The sequence below is a fragment of the Drosophila simulans genome, chromosome 3R (genome assembly GCF_016746395.2).
Source record: "Drosophila simulans strain w501 chromosome 3R, Prin_Dsim_3.1, whole genome shotgun sequence".
Classification (NCBI taxonomy): domain Eukaryota; kingdom Metazoa; phylum Arthropoda; class Insecta; order Diptera; family Drosophilidae; genus Drosophila; species Drosophila simulans.
In genome coordinates this window covers 5253409-5278073 of record NC_052523.2, presented here as the reverse complement: position 1 = coordinate 5278073, position 24665 = coordinate 5253409, and the positions used below count along the sequence as shown (strand labels likewise).

Sequence of the window (24665 nt, the reverse complement as noted above, 5' to 3'; positions counted from 1 at the left end):
ACTGTCTTGTTTTCTAACTTAGTGAAGATGATCATTAGCATTGGGGATAACGATAATTATGGCATGTTAGTTATGAAAGAAAATGAAAACTAAACAAAATTATTATTATTAGTTGTTAACAAATTATATTGAGTAATTAATAATATTGATCGATGGATGCTGATGTGAAAGAGATATGATACTAAACTAAAACGAAGCAAAGCAAAAACCAAACGAGGACAAAAACAAAATATAAATAACTCATAATATGGACTACAAATATTTATAAACAAATGCAGAATTATATAAACGTTCGATGGTCAAAGCAAGAACTTGAAACAAAACAAAAACCACAACAAATTTGTCAACAACACGCAGAAGTAAAAACTTGCATGTAACAACAAAACAATGAGTAAACATTTTTAATTTTTTGTTCTTTCGCCCTCCGCTGTAAATGTATTTGTAGATTTAAACAATGATTAAAATAAAAAACTACATAAATAAAACTTAAAAAAACAAATCAAAATCTTTTATTGGCAAAAACATGTGGGAAGTGGGGCTTAAAAAAAAGGGTAAATTAAGATTTAAGTTGATTGCAAATGCACAGAAAAGTAATTTGCAAAAGGTGCTTAAATTTGTAATCTGTCATTTTATTTCGTAAATGTCCTATGATTTTATGATTGCTATTATTCATTCATTGAATTGAGTTGTCGTGCCAAATAATCATACACATCCGAAAGAAAAATCGCGACAGTTTTATGCCTACACACCAGCTGGAAACGAGGCTATAAACATAAATATATTGCTCATACGCCCCGTGTTCACCCCTGCTGAATGAGTTGGGATCCGTAACGAAAACAAACAGAAAAGCGGACGAAAAAAATCGACGCCAAAGACAAAGGCAGCAAAAGGTTGTGAACACACACAACGACACACATGTGCTCCTGTACTGTACTGTACTTACAGCAATGGCGTGCAGCGTTTGCTTCTCTTTCGCTACTTCTGTTAGCTTCTGTTCTGTTCTGTTTCCATTGCTGCGTCTATATGGCCATAAGGCTAACGCTATTGTCGCGGCTCTCAGGGGCAAAATGGGGAGGTCGTTGCGACAGCGGCAACATTTGGGTCTTATTAATTTCCGTTTTGCTTATTTATTTTTACGACGCCTCGCACAGCTCGCCATTCGGTTCGCAGTTCTGGGCCCGTCAGCCGCCGAACCGCCGAGCCATCCAGGTCCCCAAATTCTAACGCAGTCGCCATAGCCGAATGAACATTCGTAAGGAATTCCACCTTTAAAGCCCCGGTGATGCGCTACGATTGTTTAGAGAGGTATATTACACAACCGTAGATGCGGAGGACCGGAATATTTTATTTATTTCTTAATTCTTAATTCATTTTTAAAATATTAATTATAATAATAACAAAAAGATTACTTTATATTAGGAAAATTTAATTATAATTAGAAAAAAATAACTACATAACTTTTTGTTTCCTAAACTTTTTAAGTTAATACTATTAAGTTTTTTTAGCACGGTATTAAAATATGTATAATGCATAACCAAAGTTTGTAGGCGTGATGCTGCATAGAGAGCCAAGTAAAAAGGCGCAATCAACTAAATCAAAATTATACAGGGGAAAGCCATTTATCCGGTAAAACACATACCAATTAAGTTATTTTTAAAAGCTGACTTCAATGCGGTCAATACCTTTTTAGCCAATTTTAGTTGGAATTGGAGATGTACTTCTCCAATTGGGATTTTAATATAAATAAATAAATATAATGTATATGTTGAGATCAATACTGTACCCGTGAATATTATTATTTGTTAAGCTTAAGAAAATATAAAATGATACAATATCCAGAAATACAAGTTTTGGCCACGTGAACCCTAAATTGGTTGTTGAAAATTTATATGGAAGATAACCTTTTTGCTTTGCAGTAATCACTTTCCTAACGGTGCTTATTGTTAATAGACTATTTTCCAAGCATAGAGTACAGGAAACTCGGCAGCAACTTTTTTCCAACCGACTTAACAGGGGCGTCAAAAACTTACGCGCTTGCTTGTCTAAGACAGCGGGTGCTGGAGGAGGGGGTGTGGGCTATACTAACCCGCAATACCTCCACACCAACCTTCCCACCACCCTCCCCTCCGAACCTTCACCCTCCCCCTCCCCCCAGCGAAATGCGCCACTGCAACGAGAGGAAGATGGGGAACATCGGAGAGCGACAGCGAGAGAGAGCGGCGCAGTTGTTATCGCCTGGCCAGTGTTCCACTGCCACTCTGTTCCTTATCCTGTGCACTTTCTTCCTTATCTCTCCCGCTTTCACCGCCCTCGCCCACGCCACTCTCACTCTTCGTGTGCATTTCGGGTGCCCTTCGTGTCGCGACAATCGGCACTTTCAAAGAGGCAGTCGGCCAATGTGGCAGTCGGTTACTGGCTCGCAGGTTAGTCTTTCATTATCCGGCGTATGAGCGTGTAACGTTTTCTCCGTGATTTCCACACGCAGCAGCGGTAAATACAACAACAACAACGAAAGAAGCAACCAAAACAATAACAACAACAATAGAAGAGAACAGCGGCAAACGGTTTTCGCTGCGCTTCTCCTATTTTAAGTGCCGAGCGTTTTACTATTTTTACTACACAGCGAAACATACACAGATACACATATATACACAAATATATGTATGTATTTGTTGATGTGTGAGTTGTGCTTCAGTCAACAATAAAAACAAAAACAGTGTTTAAAGCTAGTGAAATGATCTTCCATAAATAAATTTTCAAAATTTATTTGAGAGCAAAAATGAATTGAAAGAAAATGCCAAGAAAGTGCAGCAAAAAATCAACAACGATGCTGTTGGAGAGTCGAAACTAGGCTAAATATCTTTGCATACTTTTGGGAAAGTTGTGCGGTACACACACACACACACCCGTTCGTACACACACACACAGGACCTGCGCCTGCGGTCGCCGACTTTTGAACCTGTTTTCTGACCATTGACCATTGACCACCGACCGCCGTGCCGGCCGCCTCTTTTCACTTTTGGCAACGCGGACTGCAGCAGCCGCTGCAAAAAATGCAACTGTAAAGGAAGCAGTAAGAAAAGGAAAGGATGTGCACGAAAACGGCATAAACCTACAAAACTAGCCAAAAGAGTTCAGAGCGGTGCGGTTCAACAGCCTCCGGGTGTTCGTGTCAAGCTCGAAATTCGCAAATTCGGCGTCAGCTTCGTGCATCTGTATCTGTGTATCTGTATCTATATCTGGTGCATCTGTGTGCGGCCATTCTGCAGCTGCAGCTCTGCAGCGGCGAAAATTGTGTCAGCAGCATCGGCAGCGGATCCTGCAGCTCGCCACACTGGCGCCTCCATCTCCGATTGCCGGTAATGTATTCGTTTTAGCCGCTTTTTACCCAAGCACGACTTAATCACTCATACGCCCCATGTGAAGTGCCGTGCGGTATGGCTTAGGCATTACGCATACGTCCCGTGTGTGTGAGTATGAACAGTGCGGGCGGTCTTACCTTGACAACGGACGGGGGCAGTCCGTGACAATTGTCAGTTTGTTTTCCCATTTTCGTTTCGCTATCGATTAAGCCCACTGGCCCCCTCGTTCGCCCTTTGTCTGCGAATTAGCGACAACTTCTGGGCCAAGCAGCATATGGCTTTGTCCACCGTCTTTGTCTAACGCCTAATTGAGTCTTTTGTGAGACTCAAGAGACGAGCAGCACCGCAGAGGAAAAGAAAAGCAAATGGGGAGTCCTGTTGACATCGGCATAAGTTCGAGTTTTAAGTTCCCTTGTGCCCAGCTGGACATTGAGCTTTCCCAGGTTAAACGGTTTCAGTTTAACCAAAAATGGACACTATAGTCGATTTTCTCGACTATCACATACCCATCACTGCGATGGATTTTGTTTGGACCATTTTTCAAATTCTGGTCGTTACAGGGTATAACTAACTATAAATAAAGCTTATCGCATCCTAACTGTACTTTTTATAAGCTGTACGAAACGAATATCAGTAAAGGATATAAAGTAAATATTCCAAAAGGTGCCTTCCTTATGAAAATAAGTAGTATTTTAAGACCCCCAAGAAAAAGTTAAGAACTTCGCCAAAAAAAGTTAAGCTTGTGAATTCAGACCAAGCATTCGTAGGTTAAAGTTATATGAAGTATATTTTACTGTCTCGCATAGATGAAATTTTGGCATTTTAAGCAATTTATTTAGCTTAGTCTGTAGTCAGTGCCTAAAGTATCATGCCATCTTATAGGGTATCCATAGAAAAGAGCCAAAGAAAACAATCAACACGGAGACTAGTAAACAATTGGAAAGCGGAGAACTCGCGACTCCTGCCCAAGTCGGCCAGCCCCTTGAGTTCTTTTTCCATTCATAGGACGAAGGGTGGTAGCATTTGCCTTTGTCAATATCATTCAAGCTTTCATTCGCTTCACTTGCCTGACATTTGCTTACCATTTCAGTTTAGAGTTCACTTTGTGTCCCTTTGTACAAATAAATAGCCATTTATTCATTCACTCGGTTATTGGGGCTCCTTTTCACTGACCAGTGAATGGAGGAAGGTCGTCCCATAAGTATTTGTCAATTGGACACAAGTGTTGGATGGCCAGAGGTTTCAATGGAACTCAGTTTGGGGCTTTATATCTAATCAAACTGAATGGCACCAATTAACTAGCTAATCAATCAAGTACCCAAGCATCAGCATGACTCGAAACACTCAAAATGCTAGATTTTCTGACTCTGATAAGAGGAATACCTCGGTCAATTTAAACTTGAGTATGCAGCATATTCAGCGAAATGCAGAAAATCCAGATGAAACAAGCTTTTGGAAAATTCATTTAATTTATGGCTCCGTCAATTAAAAGCAACAGACCACACAGCCAAACCGCAGCTCAGCTCTCAGATGAAAATTCAGCGCTTTAAAGGCTTAGAGGAAAGTGGCAGGCACTCAAAGGCTTAGGCCATGCATACGTAGCAGCCGCAAACAGTGGCGAAAAATTCTCCTTTTTTCCATTTTCGGTGTGTGGGGCGACCAACTTTTCTAACTAACAAAAAATAAACCGCGCACATGTGTACACAAAAGAAACTCGAGGAAGAAAACTGCAAATAACAAGATTCGGTCATGTTTGATTCATGAAACCAGCAGAAAGTTCCAGCCCCTCACCCAATTGAACAACAATGGTGAAATAAAGTTACAGTTGCAGTGGCCACGGAAACTGGAAGCCAACGTTTCGCACAATGGCGCAGAATCAGGCGCTTTAGCAGCTGCCGTGCTTCCGGAAAAAATAGAGCCCCAAAAAGCATACTTTCGAGTGTGGAGTTTATGCAGGATTCCGCTGCAGCAGAGTTAATCATACATACGTCCCGACAGTAACAAATCTCCAGCTACGGGGCATAAATAAAAAAATTTAGCCAGCTTCGCTTTACACATTTTCCTGCTAGATTTACCGTGTATGTGGGCATCAAATTGCGCATACGCCCAGTAAGCCGTCCAGATGGGCAGATCTGCAGGCAATTTGATTAAGGCCAGCGAGCCATAAAGAACGTAGAGAAATGCTGAAATAGGGCTTACTTCTAAGCCAGCCAAGTCGAGCATAAAATGCAAGCAGAGTCCTGCGGAAAAAAGGAAACGCAAAGGACTCGATTGCTCAGTTTCTCGGGAACGGCAATTAAATTGCGATGGCGATGATGGCGGAGCCGGAGAATATGTATAAATTAAAAGAGATAAAAATTCCATAAAGATGACAAAAATCAAAAGGAAAGAGGGAAAGGCGAGGGCCATAAATAACGGAAAAACATCTGAAAAAGGGACGCGAAAATGGAGACAGAATCACAAAATGGCGGACAAGGCGCTGACAGGCGAGCCTTAAGTCAGCTTTTGTGGCGAAACAAAAGACGCGCGAAAAGAACAGGATATTGGGATATCTAAATTACCGTTGTCACGCACCTAAGTTCACACCAGAGAACTGCAAGGGTGGCACTTTTTTACCACTCGACTCACACCCTACAATTTTGTGTGCGGGTGCTACCCGCCACGCACATCGCGGGTACTTACAAACACACAGTATAAATCTGAACATGTAGACAAGACACCCCGTTGTGCGCGCACCCGAATCAATACGGTGCTCCGCGTCGCGGGTGCCGATCACACACTGCCTAAAAAGGGATGAGTGAGAAAAACACTTGTGGGTATACCGTTAAACACATGGGTGTTTCCAAAAATACTCGGGTGTTTCCAAAAATACTCGAGTGGTCTCGTAGGTAATCGAGTCACAGACAAGATGCGTAACTCCATGCGTTTTACACTCCATACGTTTACACACTATTCTTTCGGCGTGACTCTAGACTTTGTCGAATACTTTGTAAAATATGCCCTTCATCTTATTATTATATATTATTATAATTATATATATTATATTATATTTTATTATATTATATATTATTAATATAATATATATATATATATATATATATTATATTATATATTATTATATATTATATTATATATTATTATATATTATATATATTATTTACGTTATTATTATTTAAATATAGATTATAGTCATAATGTCACAAAATTCATTTCAAAAATAACTTTATATAAGAATATTTGTCATTAGAGTATTCAGGTAGCGACGTGTGAAAAATTAATAACGGAATGATTCGAAACGGGTGGCACCCATTGAGTCCATCAAAGACGTGAGCACGAAATTTTTCTTGGGTATTCCCTTTTACCCTTCATTTCTTATACCCGTCACGCTTCCTCCCATACAAATTTTAGGCGTACAAAAAATGACCAGAGAACTGCAGCCCGCATACAAAAAATGACGTGCGGCCGATCGTTGACTGTGCGTCCACTCACCCAAATAGTTATTGCGCAGCAGGCCTCGGGTGGTTTTTTTACTCGTAACAAAAACACAACGTCGGTAAAACACTCGAGTATTTTGTGTTGCCGCAAGTAGGGTGTCAAAAAAAACGGGGTGCCTAGAGTACCGAGTGTTTATCGGGTGGACGTAGAGTGCGAGTGGCGGGCTGCAGTTCTCTGGTTCACACACACTGAGTCAGACACACACACATACAGTCATACAGCAAGCTAACACACACACTTACAGCACGTACACATCGAAATGTCGGCATTGTGTCAGCACGGAAACCAAAGTGAAAACCTTTCTTTTCGCTTCTCCCAGCCCATTCAAATGGTCGAGTTCCATTGACTGAGCGAACAAAGGCCAAGGAAATGATAATTTTCCGCTCAACAGACACAGAAATATCTACATGTGTGTGTGAGTGCGGATTCGGTTGTCGAAATAAATTGCGAAGAAATGAAATTGAAACGCTTTCAATTAACTCTTCGCATTGCATAGCACTTAATCCTTGTCACATTAACTGGAGCTCGCACTCTGGTTTCAATTAGGTCGATGTGACGCGTGTTTGAAATATTCATCGAGGGCCCAGCCAGCAAAGGGCATAATCAGGTGCGTTAAGGTAAATAATTTAAAAGTGATGGGGGCTTCTCTCCACACCGATACATGTCGGATAACACACACGCCAGAGGAATCTTCATCTGCCCTCGTTCGAACTTAATTTCCATTTCAATTTTCTCCATTCACTGAGGTCCTTATCTTGCCGTCTCATCCACTCCATCGTAGTGCCCTCTCCCTTTACTAGAATTGGGCCAAAACTACACAGGCACACTAGAAAAATTTATTATGTGAATTTTTGTTTAAAGAACATCATTTCAAATTTAATGTTGGCTTATAGATCATAAGACCTCCAGCCAAAAGTCAAGGCATTAAATATTTTAAATTTTAAAATGGGGCTTAAGCCAGGTGTTCTTAACTATCCCGGCATTTCTGGAAGTATAAACTATTTAAGTTGAATTTACGAAGAAGTGTAGAGCTTGTTTACCAAATTGATTTTGCCCAGTATGGCATATACGTAGTTGGCTAGGGGGCGCCATTTTGGCTCTGTTTGTCGGCTCCCTAATGGATTTCCAAGGCGGAGCATAACAATTTGTTTGTGGGCCGAAACTGTTGCTCCGGCCGGGAAGCTTGCCACATGATTACTACGATGATAACGGCGTCGATGATGATGATGATTATGGCGATGGGATAATGTGACTTTTCCCGGCGATTTGGAGGCAGCCTGCACTATCGTTGCCTTTTCCATGCCCAAGCAAGCACACAAATTAAATGACAATGGCAAGGCTGTACAGTGCTTATCGGCTATGAGGATCAACGGTCCGTCCCGCAAAACCGGCATTGAATCATTGGGGTAAACAAAATAAACGAAGAACTAAAATCACTTGGCAAACTGTTTGCTTTGCTGATTGCCACGACTTAATCAAGTTATCTGCGTCAGCATTTTCTAGCATTGGAAGCTTGATTGATGCACCGACTGGTTGCTACTTTTTTCCCGCCCGAGGAAACATCTGGTCATCTGGTCAACTGGTAAACCATCCATCAGGTATCATCATCATCGCGGACCTGACGAACCTGCTGCTGACACACGGCAAATTGTCGAGTCCAGTCGCAACTCTTTGGCAAACACAACTGGCATTCTTGTTTCAGTTAAAGTTTTTCCGAAAGGAGGGGGGACAACCCCTGCGGAAGCCAAAGTTGGGTAGCAAATAGTTTGGGCTAACCACCCACCCACTTTATATGGCAATGGCGAACAACTTTAACAACGCTATCTAAACCAACTTTGGCATGTCAGGGCCTCGATTCCTCCGCATTCGAGTGAAAACTGGTTTGGGGTGGAGCTAAAAAATCAATAGGAGCGCTGCGACATACACACGCATATATTTATACGGCACGCAGCTGCTTTCCCCATTTTCCACTTCCCAACTCCATCTGCTTTCGCTTCAGTCTGTAAATCATGGCCAGCCAGCAAGTGATAATATCCTGCCCGAAAACTCGACTATTTGAGACTGCCACCGAACACCGCGATGATTCATTTAAAGCGAGCTTATCGCAAGGAGTATTATTCTAATTTTGAGAAGCAGTAAAGAAAACTATGGAAGCTATGGAAAGTAGTGCAAGCAGTTTACTTGTGCATCTCATATATCTTCCAACTTAATGGGGCTTGTTTTTAGAGCATTGTTAATTATAATTTATGATCTAGTTTTTGTCTGAGACTCGCTATTGTAAAAGACAACTGGCATTTACTTTCAGCCAGATGACTTCATGGCTGTTCCCGACTCATAGAAGCCCTATAAGAAAATACTATTACTCAGAGCAAGACGTGACTAATGTGTGTACCAACGTCCTCGAGTTGTTTTCTCTCTAGTTGTAGAGAGGAGGAAATCCTCTAATGACCTTTTCTGCGTGTATTTCTAATGCACATAAACGTTGGTGCCAGTACATGGTGCAATATGAATGGCAAATGGCATCCCCATCCTCTGTGGCACGCTGACATTTAAGGTTGATGTGATTTGAAATCAAATCAATGTCAATGCCAGCCCGCGATGCTGATGCTTTGATATGCGATGCCGGCCTTGATTGCGCTGCCTGATTGCCATTGACCAGTGATGCGAGTCCTTCATGGCAGATATGGAAGTGCATAATTGACAGACCAGCAGGCATCTATCCACACTCCTATCTATCCACTATCCCACACACACACGTAAAGCGAGCACCGAGATTGGAATGTGTAGCCTACTTTCAGGCACGCAGCCTAAATACCTGTTTCCGCTGATTCGAGAATTGGCGCCTTGTTGCGTCCGTTCCGCAGTCAAGTGGCAAGCACACGCCCACTCACGCCCAAGCACTTTCGCTCAGACACTCAGGAAAAGAAATAAGGATATACAAATATAAAGGTATCATTAAAGGAAATCCATAGAAGTACAATTTAAACTTACTTTAAAATTCTTCTTCAATATAAAAGAAAATAAATTAGTTTGATTGTCAAATAACCAAAAACTTTCAAATCAGACCCATTTTAAATGATAAATGCCGTAAGTTAAATGTGTTCTTAAACGGTGCTTAAAAAGTCATACATGACTTTTATATAAATTATGTCACCTAATTTTTCCCATAGTGATACCTTCGCTAAACGCTTGACTATTTAAATCTTAACCCAGAGATTTATGCTCGGATTTGTGTGCGTACCTTTGCAGAAGTGTGAAACACAGTTATAAATAAATAAGAATGCTCGAAACTCACACACCCGCGCACATCCACACAGCAAGAGATATAAAAAAGGGATATTGTTAAATAATAAACAGTTTACGCTCTGACAACACACAACAGGCGTGAAAATGAAGGGCGGCGGGGCGTGTCCGTTGAACTGTCAACACACAATGATACACATCTGCAACCCGCACATCCACTCACTCACACATCTACAGCAGATAAGGACCCTCACACTCACACACAAACACCACATCACACTCAACACACAAGTTCTGTGACAAGAAGGCATTTCAAATCGACGATTCGCATAACGACCGTCATCAAACTTGTTGTTATAACGTCGCCGCTACAGCAACAAGGACAATATCAAAATGTCGCCAATAACCGGGGGGTTTACGGGCTAAAATATGCTGACATCGCCAACTGTTCCCACTCGGTCCCGTATTAAACATGTCATTTTACGTCCCAGGACTCGAACATGTAACCGTGAACAGTGAGCACTGAACGCCGTAACATATCAGACGTTCTCTTGTTAGCATAACGAATCTAAATACCTTTGTCACGGAAGCCTGACAAATCTAGTCCCTGAAACAAAGCTCCCTCCCACAAAGGATATCTCACAAACTATGGCAAACCTTATCTGCCTGGCAATGAAATCACCAACACTCAGAAGGATTTCTTGTGGAAAGCGATTTATGGCTTAGGTAAAGTGTGCAAAAACATTCACTCGCAGATTTCGCCTGATTTGAGATTACACCAAAAGACTTAAATTCTCGGTGAAAGTGTCAGGTGACTTGTGCGTTTTCATGTTGTAGATACATTTGGCTTTAGCTAAATTTTTAATTCTGTTACTTTCGGTTGGGCCACAGACCTTATCTAGGCCATGAAGCACATTTTGTGTCTATGGCACATAGATAGATTGTATCATTAAGACAATGACGTAATGGTGGCTATCAGGCAGTGCTCAATATGACCGGATCGTATAACACCGCGAAGCAGAAAGCGCGAATATCAAGATCTAGAGTAGCTATCAGGTATGGTCGCACAAACGTAATTGCCCCGACTTATCGCCAGTGGCTCGGGACCCTCCATTGTATATCTCCCTATCGAGTCTCCGTATCTGAGGCCGCTCCGTGCGTCATGTATATGCACATATATGTACACCTACATGTTAGCCAGGGGATAGAAACGGGGCCAGTTGATATCGGCGGCTGCCAAAGTGGCGATTTGATTAGACGACACGCGAATGCTCTGATTTATACTTCACGAAAATCAAATTCGAAACAGAGCTAACGATTTACCCAAGAGTCAAGCACCGAAAGGACCGAAATTGGATCCCCAGGTGAGTGCGCGCCACGCCCATCACTCGACGCCCAGCCACCCACGCATCCCGTTATCTCACCAGTACTGCGCACCTGGCTGAGCGGCAGTCCGGCGGCTCAGTTGCTTGCCAGGAAGCGAACCCACCCGACGGGCGGGAGAAACTATGCATTGTCACGCCTGAGACAAACGGCAGGGCGATCAAGTACAACATCCACTCTTGAGACTGCACCGTTCAGTTTCCCGTCAAGTCTCACTTCAAGATTCCCCCATCATCCTTATCCCCACGAGCACAGAGTATAGAGTCAATTCCATCCCGGAGTGAGTATCCCTGGCGACAAATCCCACAGCATTTCACGTTTATTATTTGAGTCGAGAATGAGGTGTCTAAGACTATTCACAGTGGCGGTCGAACGAATAGCATTCCAAATGTCAAACGTTTCGTTTATAGCTATTTTATTGTGAAACCATAAAAGTGAAACTTCTGTGAAGCGAATTCTTATACTCGAGTGATATCAAATTGTATAAGTGTTTCTGTATCTACGGAGCAATTGATACCCTAAATATAGGCATAAAAATGAGTGATTAAATGTGCTAAACCCATTGATGCGCAGATATGGGTAGAACAGTTTTATATTAATAATTACTGATAATGATTGCGCGGGTACTATTCTAAAAATGGGTTACTTTCTTACTATTTCATTGAAATTTCATATATAAATATTAACAATAATTTGTAAATTCTACATTGGCTTGAAGAAGGCTTTTCTTGACAAACTCGTGCACAATGATATGTTCAGGCCAAAATCCCGGATTTAAAATCGTATAATATATAGGATCGGGTGCCATAACTTTAAACGATGCAATTTTTCGTCTTTGTTTATTATATATTTTTCTGACGATGATATCATCGGGATTGAAATATGAGAGTTTGGAAACTATGTAGTGCTTGAGGGCATCTTCAGTAGTTGAGGTTATGAGTCTGGATACGAACACAGCTTTCATTGGAGGAACAGCTTTAAGAATATCCGGATCCGGATTGGCATGTAGAGGTAGAACCACGGGAGCCGCATTATGATGCCATATTTTCACCACCTGCATATCCGTAGCATTGTGTTGAACAGCAGATGACTCTGCATCTTCAACTTCTCTGTCATCATTAGTATCCTCAAAAGTGTGTAATGGGTTAGAACTGAAATCACTGTGCACAGGGGAAGTCGGTACTTGAGGATCTAATATAAGATAATAAAAAAAGATAAATTAGTCGATTAAATAATGGGATCGCTTAGATCAGAGTCTTACGAGATGTAATATGCGATTCCAGCATCGCCAACTTTTCATAGACAGCTCGGACTTCCCTAAAGAGTTCAGTGATTTCCGTACGCGTTTGCTTCATAAATCTTCCCATCTGAGATTTGACAACTCTGCAGGTTTCACAAGTCCATTTGAGTCCAGTTCTTCCTTCAATCATTTCCACTACACTATCACTTATACCCGCGCACTTTGCGTGGGCATATTCGTCACACAACCAGCACCTAACATGCTCATCATTGGAAATCGAATTGTTGAATTCGCAGCCTTCCATGCAGCATATCAACATTTCCAAAATTATGTTGGCAAGTGTACAAAGCAAGCAAACAAATGACTAATATCGCCAGTCGGGTTGGGTCCACAATAAGTGGAAGAGATAACTGTGCGCGACACTCCAAAACTTTAATAATTTTTTTAGTACAATAATCTTTTTATTTAAACAATAATCACACCGACATCTTATGCCGTTGTATGAAATAATACAACAACAAAATGCGTTCGAATATAAACTTTAACCGAACTAAATAAGAAGTAGCGTCTTAAAAATCTTTAAATTTCCGGAGCACTGATAAAGTGCGTGAATATGTTTCGAGGTTCAAGTAACGAATGACGACTTATTCTTTTTTGTCAATATTGGGGGAACACAGACCCCCAAACTGCCAACTTAATCGCTAAACCAAGTTCTCGTTACTTTAACAATATAAGTTGAATGACACTTTGCCAGTACAAAAACATAGAATAGAGAATTAAAGCTGTAACTTGTTTAAACTAGTACCGAAAGGTGTACACATTGGGATTGAGATAAGATTGCGTTGTTAAAATCAACCAAATGTCATATCACAAGCATAGAATACTAAATATTAATTATTTCAATTCGTACCGAAAAACTTCACCTGGTGGACTAGTTTTTTGGTCGTATGCGTACATTCATGACGCTGTGTGGGAAAATAAATGAAATGCTCACGAAAAGGCGCTTAGCTGGGAAACGGAAAATATGCGAATGAATTATGTGTGGCCACCTAAGCATATGGTACATATAGTATATCCACATGATTTGCTGTAATCCTCACATATCTGGCCGGCATATTGCGATTGGGGTCTCTACCATCGCATCGTCTTTTGTTCGCGAGGAAAGTGTTTTTGAAATGAAGAGCCACACGGCCAACAAAATTAGCACAACATTTGCATGGCTACCAAATGACTGCCTGCATTTTGTAAAACTTAGCTGAATACCACCGACAACAACAACAAGCCAATGAACAAATAGCAATACGAAATTATAGGGCAGAGAGTGAAAGGTGAAGGGGGAAATCAAATGATAGAGAGCTCGAAACGCAAGCGAGTGGTTAATAATAAAAGGGGGAATCATCACACGCATAAGGTTATATGAGCATTTAAATACTAAACAGCAATTCGTTTGTTGAAGGCTGTTTAAATTTGGATTTACTATAGTCCCGCATTAAATGAGATTTATTACTAGAATTTATGTACTGCTCTATTTGGAGCATTAGATAAGATCGACTTTTTTTTTATCTCTGTGAGTAATTACGAAATGCGAGACTATTCCTATTCTAGAAGGGGAAATAGTACATTACGAATGGGTTGGCATTGAGCAGCAGAGCTGCGGAAATATATTTCCACAATAATTAAAAATACGCTTTTATGCTCTTTGAAGAAATCGCATTTAGTTATTATCAATCAGATTTCAACGCTACAGCTGGGGCGATAGCTTTTCCGACCCCTCGTTTCTGTTCTGTTTTCTTTTTTTTTGCCATATTTTCCGTGTCTGAGTTCGCCCGATTTCCCAACGCATGTAGGTGGATGGGGGAAAGCGAAAAAAAGCCGAGCGGAGAACAAAAGCAAATCCGTGCCCACCAAATAATTATGAACTGGGGGACACAGAGACATCAACATGACAGAGAAATACCGATGGATGAAGGGAGAACAGAGAGGCAGACAGACAGGTGGTAATATGGGGATTCTGGCGGTGGATTTAGTCGTGCCTGGGCTGCCAAATGCGATTGCGAGTCGCGAAAAAATGGAATCCCAAATCTGTGCCAGCTGACGAGCGACTGAACTTGGCGGTCTCTACATGAAAACATCTGTACCGGGAATTACTTAACAGCCAATTAGACTTTGTGTTTGATTTACTAGACGATTTCAAGCGGGAATGTTCCTTGAACTTGGAGGCAAACCGAAAAATTGGATCGACTCGACTCGAAACCGTCGAAAACCGTATGTATGCGTGGTTGTAAATATGTACACAACGTAAAGGCGCCAACGCAACGTAAACAAAATGCCCCTCCGCTCGGCCCGCTCATTTTTCCCATTCTCATTTCCACACTGAGAAAAAAGACGACCAATTGTAGCGTCTAATTAGCTATCTTAAATAGAAATATACCTCAATTCTAATTTCCAAAAAATGTTAAAAAAATCAAATGGCTTGGTATCCAAATGTTTGAGAATTGTTAGCCTTAATATAGCTAGATTGAAAGCGTTTCTCCTTGATCGATCACTAGTTCTTCCGTATAAACGTCGGGATATCGGAAACTAGGAAGTCTTGAATACCTCGCAGTTCCCCTACCAAAGTAACGGGTATCTTGTAGTCGCGGCACTCGAGCACAGCGATCTCTCTGTGGTTTCTCTATGTGTATTTCTATTCGCATTCCCACGTTCATACTCTTTCATATTCGCTCAGTCGCATTCTCAGTCGCAGTCCTTGGCGAAACGCGGCGCGTTCGATCGCCAGACGATTATATTATTTTTTGTTTGTGCTAAATTTAAAAATCCACGTTAATTTTAGTGTTTCGGCCTTTGACGAGCATAAAGGCTGCGTGAAAAATCACGCTTCGATCCGTTTGATAAGCTGGGAAATGTAAGCAAGCGCCATTGGCCCGGGAGCAAAGTTTTTTAATTAATTTGCAATCTCTTCACCCGACGTGCAACCGTTTTCCAATAATGGCCAAATGCAATTTACCGCCGGAATAAAGCGCGACGAGCAGGGAGTGGAGCGCCTGCCGAGCATATGTTCCGTGCTCCCAGGGGCGTCTGTTTGTCTCATCCTCATTTACTATCTCCGCTTTCACCCACTTCTCCATTTTCCCAGCTGCTCCCTCCCGCGCCATCGTCTGTCCCGCTCTTTGTCTATCTTTGCATATCGACTGCTGTCGGCTCTTGTTGTAATTGCTAAATTAATGCAAGCGCTGATGATTATCTTAGCCCCTGCGCCATAAACGGTCGGGCATATTGATTTATTGGATTTCGAAGCCAGCGACAAAGTGTTGTGCCATCCGAATGGGTGTGTGATCCAAATGTGCATATTAAATAAAGAGAAATACTCGAAACTATAAATACACCAGAACTTTGACTGCAACTGCTATAGCCAGGCGAACTTTAAACAAAAGGATTGTGGAGTGAGAAGCATCCCCTGCAAACGAAAAAGCTTTCTTCCGCAACTGTAAAGACTAGTGACATATTTTTACTGTTAACAGGACATTAGTGTTTCATAAGCATTAAAAGTAATAAATTCCAAAATAAATTATTCGAAAAGCAACCGCGTTCTGCTTCTTCCAAATCATGCCCACAATTTATCTCAAAACCTTTAATATTGATACTTTTTTGATATTAATGAAAGAACCCATTCATTATTATGCACAATTTGAACTTTAATCTTTAATCAATATTTAAGAAACCGATGGTATTGCGATCAACAAACATGCATATGTTCGACTGCCTGTTAGTTGAAATGATAAAACTTTGTTTTTCCCCCTTTGGGGAAAAACTGTTAACAGTTTTTATCTGCAAGTGTGCACTGCATTCGTGTGTATTCCGCTGCCCAGTTTTCTTTGGTCCGTCTTGTCAGTTAGTCACTTGTTTGCTTTTTATTGCCATCCAAACGTTAATGCTCTTGGTTCTGTTTCTGGTTCCCGGTATTGACATTGGCGAAATATGTGCAAACATATGTGTATATAGAATATCGATCTTGGTCAGTCTCGTTTCTCGGCATTTTCCGCTCTCGTTCGGCTTGCAATTCAATTTGCAACAAACTTTGTGCAGCTGAAATTCATCTCGGTCTGTTTTTCATTTCCTCGGAAAATTAACTTTGTTTGCCTGTAGTCTTGCGTCTGCTCTGCCAGATTTTATAGCTGCACTTTTGTTTATGTTTTATGCTGTCTATTTACGCATTTAATTTCGTTTTCGTGTAAATACACAAAACAGCTGAATAGAGAATGTCTGGCAAGGCTCAAAGAAAAGCTGCACCCGCCTCCGTCGAAAATACGGACTCTAATTAATTTTAGTTTCCAACACTTTAGGAGATTGCTTCGTAAGTACGAGAATTTTGTAAATTTTGAATATTTTTACACTTTTCTGCTGATATGATACAGCGCTATAAAATAGATTTTACTTTTCTTTTAATTAATTTTTCCAGTACTACTAGTCATATTGTATGTGCCTTAACTTGAACTTGTAGAGCTTTTACTTGTTGAAGATACATAAATTAGATTTTGTAATATTTACAATATTTGTATTTTCTAGATTTTGTAAACTAGTAAAAGTGCTTTTTAGGGGACTACTCATTTGTAGAGCTTTTTTATGGGGTATTTTATAGAGATCCCAATGCACCACCCCAATGAGGCATCCCGCTTGACGATCTGGGCGGGCTCTTCTGTTCTAGCGACTATTTGCGGGCTTTCGCAACCTTCGCAGTGGCATTGCGCTCCGCTCGGCGACACACTCGTGATGCAATGCACCCGAAATAAATGCCCAAGAATAGGAATAGGAACCGCACTGTTAGTGGCCGCCAGTCAACTACCAACTAACTAATAAGTCACTTCCCTTCCGTCTTTATCCCCCAGGTGCAGCGGCCCAACTGCGTCAGAGTGTTGAACGTGCCATTGCGAGAATGCCTTCTCGCGGTCCCACGTCATAGTCACCATCATTAGCACCGGGCCACAACGACATTGGCAACTTGCAACTAGCAACTAGCAACACTCCCATTAGCAACACTAATTGCAACTGCAGCAGCAACTAGCAACAGCACAAATCACAGCCAAATCGAACGCAACAAAGCTTCCAGAGACAGGCCAACGGGACAGCGAGTGCCCCAATCACTTCCAGGATAAGGAGAAGCCATCCCAGTCAGTAACCAGCCATGCAGTTGCTCCTCAAATCGATATTCACCTGCGCACTATTCGTGATCTTTGTGTATGCCACCGCCCAGTCGCTGCTCAAGGTCCAGGAGACAGAAGCGCGGCAGGCGTACCTCAATGTTACCTCCTCCAGCAGTAGTAATCTCAGCCAGGACGATGTCCACTTCCTCAGCCGGCGACTGAGGCAGGCCACCGCTGGCGAGGAGGGCGAAGAGGGCGCGCCGTCCCAAATGGACGACGAGTTAGAACAGATGACCAAGGTCCATGCAGAAGCACCGGACGCGGAGGAGCTGCGCGAGTGCAGCGAGGGTCTTGTCCTGCCTCTCTGGATGCCGCAGCGCAACATTTCGGTGGGTGACCGCCTCGTCCGCGGCTTTGTTTACTTCGTCCTTCTCATCTACCTGTTTGTGGGTGTGTCCATCATTGCGGATCGCTTCATGGCCGCCATCGAGGCAATCACATCGATTGAACGGGCGGTGGTAGTCAAGGGACCCAACAACACCAAGCAGGTGATGCACGTGCGCATCTGGAACGAAACGGTGGCGAATCTAACGCTAATGGCCCTGGGATCGAGTGCCCCCGAGATCCTGCTCTCGGTTATTGAGATTTATGCGAAGGACTTCGAGAGCGGTGACTTGGGACCCGGCACCATCGTGGGATCAGCAGCCTACAACCTGTTTATGATTATCGCCGTATGCATGATCTGGATACCGGCGGGCGAGGTACGGAGGATCCGGCATCTGCGCGTCTTCTTCGTTACCGCCCTCTTCTCGGTCTTCGCCTATGTGTGGCTGTGGCTCATCCTATCCGTGTTCACGCCCGGCGTGATCCTGGTCTGGGAGGCGATCGTGACCTTGCTATTCTTCCCGCTGACCGTGCTGTGGGCCTACATCGCCGAGCGGCGTCTTCTGGTCTACAAATACATGGACAAGAACTACCGGGTCAATAAGCGCGGCACCGTGGTGGCCGGCGAGCACGACCAGGTGGAGATGGATGCGGAGAAGGGCCCCAAACAACCAATGGTCACATCCGCTCGCGGAAACGACGCCGAGGCCTTCGACGAGGCCCGTCGCGAGTACATCACTTTGCTGACGGAGCTGCGCCAGAAGTACCCCGACGCCGATCTCGAGCAGCTGGAGATGATGGCCCAGGAGCAGGTGCTGGCGCGGAGCAGCAAGTCGCGCGCCTTTTACCGCATCCAGGCCACCCGCAAGATGGTCGGCAGCGGCAACCTGATGCGCAAGATCCAGGAACGCGCCCACAGCGATCTCACCGAGGTTAAAGCCCAGCTGCATGCGGGCGACGACGAGGAGGCGGACGATCCCATCCGCATGTACTTCGAACCGGGTCACTACACCGTCATGGAGAACTGCGGCGAGTTTGAGGTGCGCGTGGTGCGCCGGGGCGACATCTCCACATACGCCAGCGTGGAGTACGAAACGCAGGACGGCACTGCCTCCGCCGGCACCGATTTCGTCGGACGGAAGGGACTGCTTAGCTTCCCGCCGGGCGTCGACGAGCAGCGCTTCCGCATCGAGGTGATCGACGATGACGTATTTGAGGAGGACGAGTGCTTCTACATCCGTCTCTTCAATCCCTCCGAGGGCGTGAAGCTAGCCGTGCCGATGATCGCCACCGTCATGATCCTGGACGACGACCACGCGGGCATCTTTGCCTTTACGGACTCGGTATTCGAGATCACCGAGTCCGTCGGCCGGTTCGAGCTGAAGGTGATGCGATACTCCGGCGCCCGCGGCACCGTCATAGTGCCCTACTGGACAGAGAACGACACGGCCACCGAATCCAAGGACTACGAGGGGGCCCGCGGCGAACTTGTCTTCGAAAACAATGAATCCGAGTGAGTTGCAATGTTTTATTAATTATTTACAAATTTGAATATTTCTGCATTAACTAATTTATTTCTGAATAGGCCTTAATGGCTTAACACAACTCTACACAAATTCTGATAAGATATTTCCTGATCCGATTTCAAAGTATTGAATATCTCATCATATATTTAATATTTATGCTGGCTTCCAACCAACTCGATAGTAAGCCCGATATATCTATTTGAATATGTTGCAAATTGCCATTGAACAATCAGTTTATAAACGCATACGTTTTAGTATATATGTATGTGTAACACGCTGATACTAATTGGTATTGAATTGCACCTACAAAGGGAGTTTAGATATAATAAAATAATAAATTAATTTGTATAAAATCAGATGAATAAATTAGGATTAATACGCAAGGACTTAGCTGACTTAAAGCATGTTATGAGCAGTTTAAAAGTCAGAACTAAATACTCGGCTAAAATTATCCTGTTGGGACAAAACAGGAAAAGTTTCTCGCCCCCTTTGTTATTTTGTTTGACCCACATAAGGCTAAACCACCTAGATAACATTAGTTTTCGCTCGAAACACCGGGTTAAGTTGTGCCTACACTTGCATGCCTCGAGTCCTGGATAGCTCCACCCTCCACCCTCCATTCCGGCATTCCGGCATATCCCGACGCCCGATGTCACGCAATGCGATCTCCCGGCGGAGTTTTTCGACAAACTCGCAATTTCCGCTCTGGGAATAGACAGGCGACTGGATGTGCGTGAGGCAGTGCGCCGCGAGTCGATTAAAGTCGGAATGATTGGGGCTTTTAATTGCCGCACCAGCTGGCGGATGATGGCATTGGCATTGCCATTGGCCAGAAGCGAATTTCAGTCGGTATCCCCTTCGAAAAATGGCAAACAGCGAGCGCGTGGGAACTTCCATCCCCAAACTCCCACCGCGAATCCATTATGTCCCGGTGAATGTGTGTATCCTGCTGTGTGCCCCTGGCCCAATTGTCCTGGCTGCGTGCTAGGTGACAACGCCAGACACCCACAGCACCCTTCCCCTCCAGACATTAACACCCTGCTCGCAGCCAAGCAAGCTGTAATTAATTTTGCAAAATTTATTCATTTTGACAAACATTTGGCAGACGACAGCCGCAGTCAGTTAACTGCGTTTGCATATGTTTTTGCGGCTTTCATGGCCATGTCCGAAATGTCGGCCAACACGCAACATGGCCACATCCACATGAAAATCCGCATGTGGGTCAGCCGTTCTGGTTCGAGGGTGGCTTTATAAGATGATTTATGGCCCGAGAAATTGGCCAGCATATGCCGGGAATTAGGCTGGATGAAAATCTGGAAACATGGCTTCAATTTGATGGGTACTAATCAGGACTTACTTGCTGACTTAATTAACGCAAAGACTATTCACACTGGCACATAAGATATGTTCGAATGGGTATTTCTAATTTAAATATTTAGCTAACGCGATATTAACCAGTCTTTAATAATATTAAACCATACATTTTGGCCATCTCTGGAACAAGTTTATACTCTCAAAGATATAAGCTGTTTAGCAACTAAAATTGCACAGTAGCTATACAGCTTCAACTTATTTCTAATTATCTACCAATTGTTTGTATACTCTTGTATATAGATATAGATAGCAGTTTTCGTTCACTGTACTTAATGTTTATTATGTGAAGCACTTACCCCGGGGCACTTGTCGTCTGTATGTTGTTCCTTAGACTCCGCTGCACAAAGCCTCATTTATGGCTGTCCCGAGCCGTCCTGGTTTTTCTGCACTCCCCTGGGCGGTTTCGCGTAAAATTGTTTCAAACACGTCGCCACAGACACAACATGAATTTTTGAGGGTTTTGCATTATTAAGTGGCAACGAAAGCGGGCGGACAATTAGGGGGCGAGGCACGTTGAATGTCAGCGAGGGAAAACTTACAGGAATTAAGTGGCAACAACGATGACGTGCAACGTGCGAGGATGTACAAGGATGTGCCCTGGTGTCCTGGTGGCCGGGTGAAACGCTCCCAAAGTGCTCGTTAGACTGCTCCGCAGTTGGCTAGTCAGTGCTCAAGCCGTTTTCCCATTTGCCGCGACAGTTGGAATACTTTTTAATGTTTGTGTTCCGATTGGATGGATGCAATTGCTGGGGCTCCACTTTATTCGCAATTATTTGCCAACTTTTAAAACGCTTCATTGTCGCCAGAGCCCGAATAAATTTTCCGAGCACCGAGTGCACGTCCTGGCGATCCTTGCGGCCCTTTTGCGGCATTTACAGCCACTCAAGTTGAATGCCTCGCGGTGCCGTTGGTAATAATGTTTGTTTTAATGTTGCCAGTTTCGCTGGCAACTTGCCAGCCAAGTAACCCCAACAATCCTGACCGACTGGCAGCTCAACTTCTCCTACACATCGATGACGATCTCAGGGGCATCTTCTTCGTCCATGCCTCTCAAATGAAATGTTGCCATAAACTAGCTGCCACAATTAAGGCGGTTTTTTATGTATTTTTAAATGACCATTAAAGAGCGGTTCGTTTAAAGTTACCCGAAACAAGTGAAAAACAAAGCGAGCAGCCAAATTACATTGCTGGAAAATCTACTTTGAAGTCGATGCGTGCGGCTCTGTGGCTGCAATAAATTTTAGTTTTTCCCTGCTCTCCTCAATTTAATGAAAATCAAATTCCGGCCCTGCGAACCTCACAGCCGCAGATGTACATATCGTACATATATACATACATGTTGATATAGCCATACTATCCAGACTTTTGCCAGCTTTCAGGCAGCGGAAATGCGCAACAGCAGCAGCCACGTCGAGCCGCTCGTCATAAAAAACAGCAGCAGAAGCAGCAGGAGCAGTCAGTAATGCCATAAAATTCCCCAACGAAACTGAAAAAAAAAGAAGAAAATGTAAGTGGGCCGGGCTACAAAGTGCCAACACTGTTGCATAAATTTGTATAATCTGCTGGGCTCCGAAGTGGGCACATTTGGATTGAGTTATAGGACCTTAAATAACCGACACGACTCTTGCAGCGCGCAACGTGTGTTAAAAAAGAGGCCAAAATCCATAGCCTACTTTTCTGGGCCGCATTTAAGATAAGGCCCCCGGGAAGAAGCGGCGCTTCCATTAGTTAAAACCAGACAGGTTTTCGCAGACAACTTTCACTGTGCGTGGCATTTGTTAATTAGCCACAATTTAGGTGGCTTGCCACATGGCCTAAATGCTGCTCCCCAGAGAAAAACAGTGCCACATTAAAGATTCTCTTTTGGGCGACTTCAAGTTATCCAGTTCGGTCTCGACTTGGCCAGCTTGTTGGCAGACAATCCTGGATGAGCACCGCAAATGGGAGGCTTTGAGCACATAAAAGTCAAACATTAAGTATGCGAAAGGCAACGGAGCTAAGAGAAAATATTTTATTAAGCACACATAATCTAAAATTGAAATTTATGCTATTGTGGTAGCTGGAATCCAACCAGCTTACAAGCTATCATCGTCCTGTGCGGCTTTTGCTCTCACTTTTCGTGTAGCATTCCCTGTGGCCGGCGGGGAATTTCCCGAAACGGGCCAGCTGCCTAACTGACTGACAAGAAAGCGGAGTCTGCCTTCAAGTGGTTGTCTTCGTCCATCCACGTCCACATCCTCATCCCAGCCAACATCCACCCGTCTCCCTTTCCTTTGTTGCACGCTGCCTAACTACCCATCCATGTGGGCACACAACCGCAGTGCCCTCGACTTAGCCCATTTGGAGGCACTCAGGCACTGAATCCCGTGTCGGTTGTCAGGAGTCTGCCAACCTGGGAACTCGATCCGCAAGGAGCTCATACCTTGTTGTAGGGTTGGCAGCTAGGAGTTGATACATATCTCTATTAAGGAATAAGCTTGGTTTTAAAAAAGTTAAATTGCTTCAAAAACATAGATACTTTAAAATATTTACTTTTTAGCAAAATAAAAATTCAGTTTCACTTTTCTAATCTGTTCAAAAAAGCGGATGAAATACTAATAAAGTAACTTTAAATATCTAAAATAGCATAGCAAGTTGGTTCATGGTGTGCCCCTTTAAACAGTTTATGAACACACAAAATTTTTTACTTTCCACATAATTTTCCATGTCGAGCCAAAAGGCCGTGCGTATTCGAAAGGGTATCTACAATTCGATGGGACTGAGTGAGTGGTCCAAAGTTTCTTATTTGCCATTCAATTTGCTTTGGTTTCTGTGTTTCTGTGGTACAGGCGATCCCTGCTCCTCCTGCCTGGGCATATAAATTGCCGAAGGAGGGAACAGACTCCTTCGTCCGCTCGTCCTGGCCAATGTCAATTGGTTGTTTGTGCTATTGCCGCTGATTCTTGGGTAGCCCGGGCATCTCATGTTTATCTGGATGTCGTTAGCATGAGCTGAGCCTTCTGGGGTCGTCGTCCCCAGATCCCCTGCTCCATCGGGTCCCTTTATTTTGGTTACTTCTGTTTTCATCGTTGTTGTTCTTATTATTATTTTTATTATGACATCAATGGGAGCAACAGGGGCTGGCTAACTTAATCATCACCATGGGCAGAATGAGCGTTCTCCAGGGCCATCTGTTGCTCAAAGGGGTATAGGGTTACTCCAAAGGAGTCCCTTCACCATCCCAACCACTCACCTTGGTAACACCGTTTTGAGCTCAATACAAAACTCTTTAAACCGCCAAGAGAAAGTAATAAAATTGCGCTTTGCTACGGTAATTGCAGCCCAAATTAAATAGAACCACCTCGCCTAGGAAAACTTTTCTAATAAGAGAAAGTAACGCCTAAGCGACGTTAAATTTGGAAAGCAATTTCGCTGACTTAAGTGCTTTCGCCAGCGTCAATTATAAAATGTTTATTTTTGCCAAATGCCAGATGAAGGTTAAGCAAGTTAATGTTCTGAGCTGAGCTGGGCGATCTTA

General features: G+C 43.3%; 2 protein-coding genes across 15 annotated transcripts in view; one reads left to right on the top strand and one right to left on the bottom strand.

The window, feature by feature from the left end:
- Nucleotides 1–2433: 2433 nt before the first annotated feature.
- Nucleotides 2434–24665, top strand: part of LOC6727257 (sodium/calcium exchanger 3) — a 39099-nt gene continuing 16867 nt past the window's right edge. For 4 of the 14 annotated variants that reach the window (XM_016175767.3, XM_016175764.3, XM_016175770.3 and 1 more), the window contains exons 1-3: nucleotides 11321–11464; nucleotides 11528–11763; nucleotides 17610–19761. In XM_016175767.3, the coding sequence (XP_016033767.1) occupies nucleotides 17906–19761 (1856 nt within the window). In that variant the 5' untranslated portion in view covers nucleotides 11321–11464; nucleotides 11528–11763; nucleotides 17610–17905. Of the gene's footprint in view, nucleotides 2491–2519; nucleotides 3360–11318; nucleotides 11465–11527; nucleotides 11764–14854; nucleotides 14989–15458; nucleotides 15629–16995; nucleotides 17078–17609; nucleotides 19762–24665 lie in introns of those variants that run through there. The other 10 variants (XM_039295033.2, XM_016175766.3, XM_016175771.3 and 7 more) reach the window with 8 other exon arrangements.
- Nucleotides 11760–14651, bottom strand: LOC27207745. The gene is made up of 2 exons (XM_016183421.3): nucleotides 12745–14651; nucleotides 11760–12674 (listed from the first exon to the last, which is right to left on the bottom strand). Exons 1-2 carry the CDS (start codon nucleotides 13040–13042, stop codon nucleotides 12166–12168), a joined length of 807 nt encoding a protein of 268 aa, XP_016033774.1. The 5' UTR covers nucleotides 13043–14651; the 3' UTR covers nucleotides 11760–12165.

Coding starts and splice junctions, on each gene's coding strand:
- LOC27207745 (XM_016183421.3), bottom strand. CDS start 13,042: ATGTTGATATGCTGCATGGAAGGCTGCGAATTCAACAATTCGATTTCC. Junction 12,675..12,744: donor GGAATCGCATATTACATCTC/GTAAGACTCTGA, acceptor ATCTTATATTAG/ATCCTCAAGTACCGACTTCC.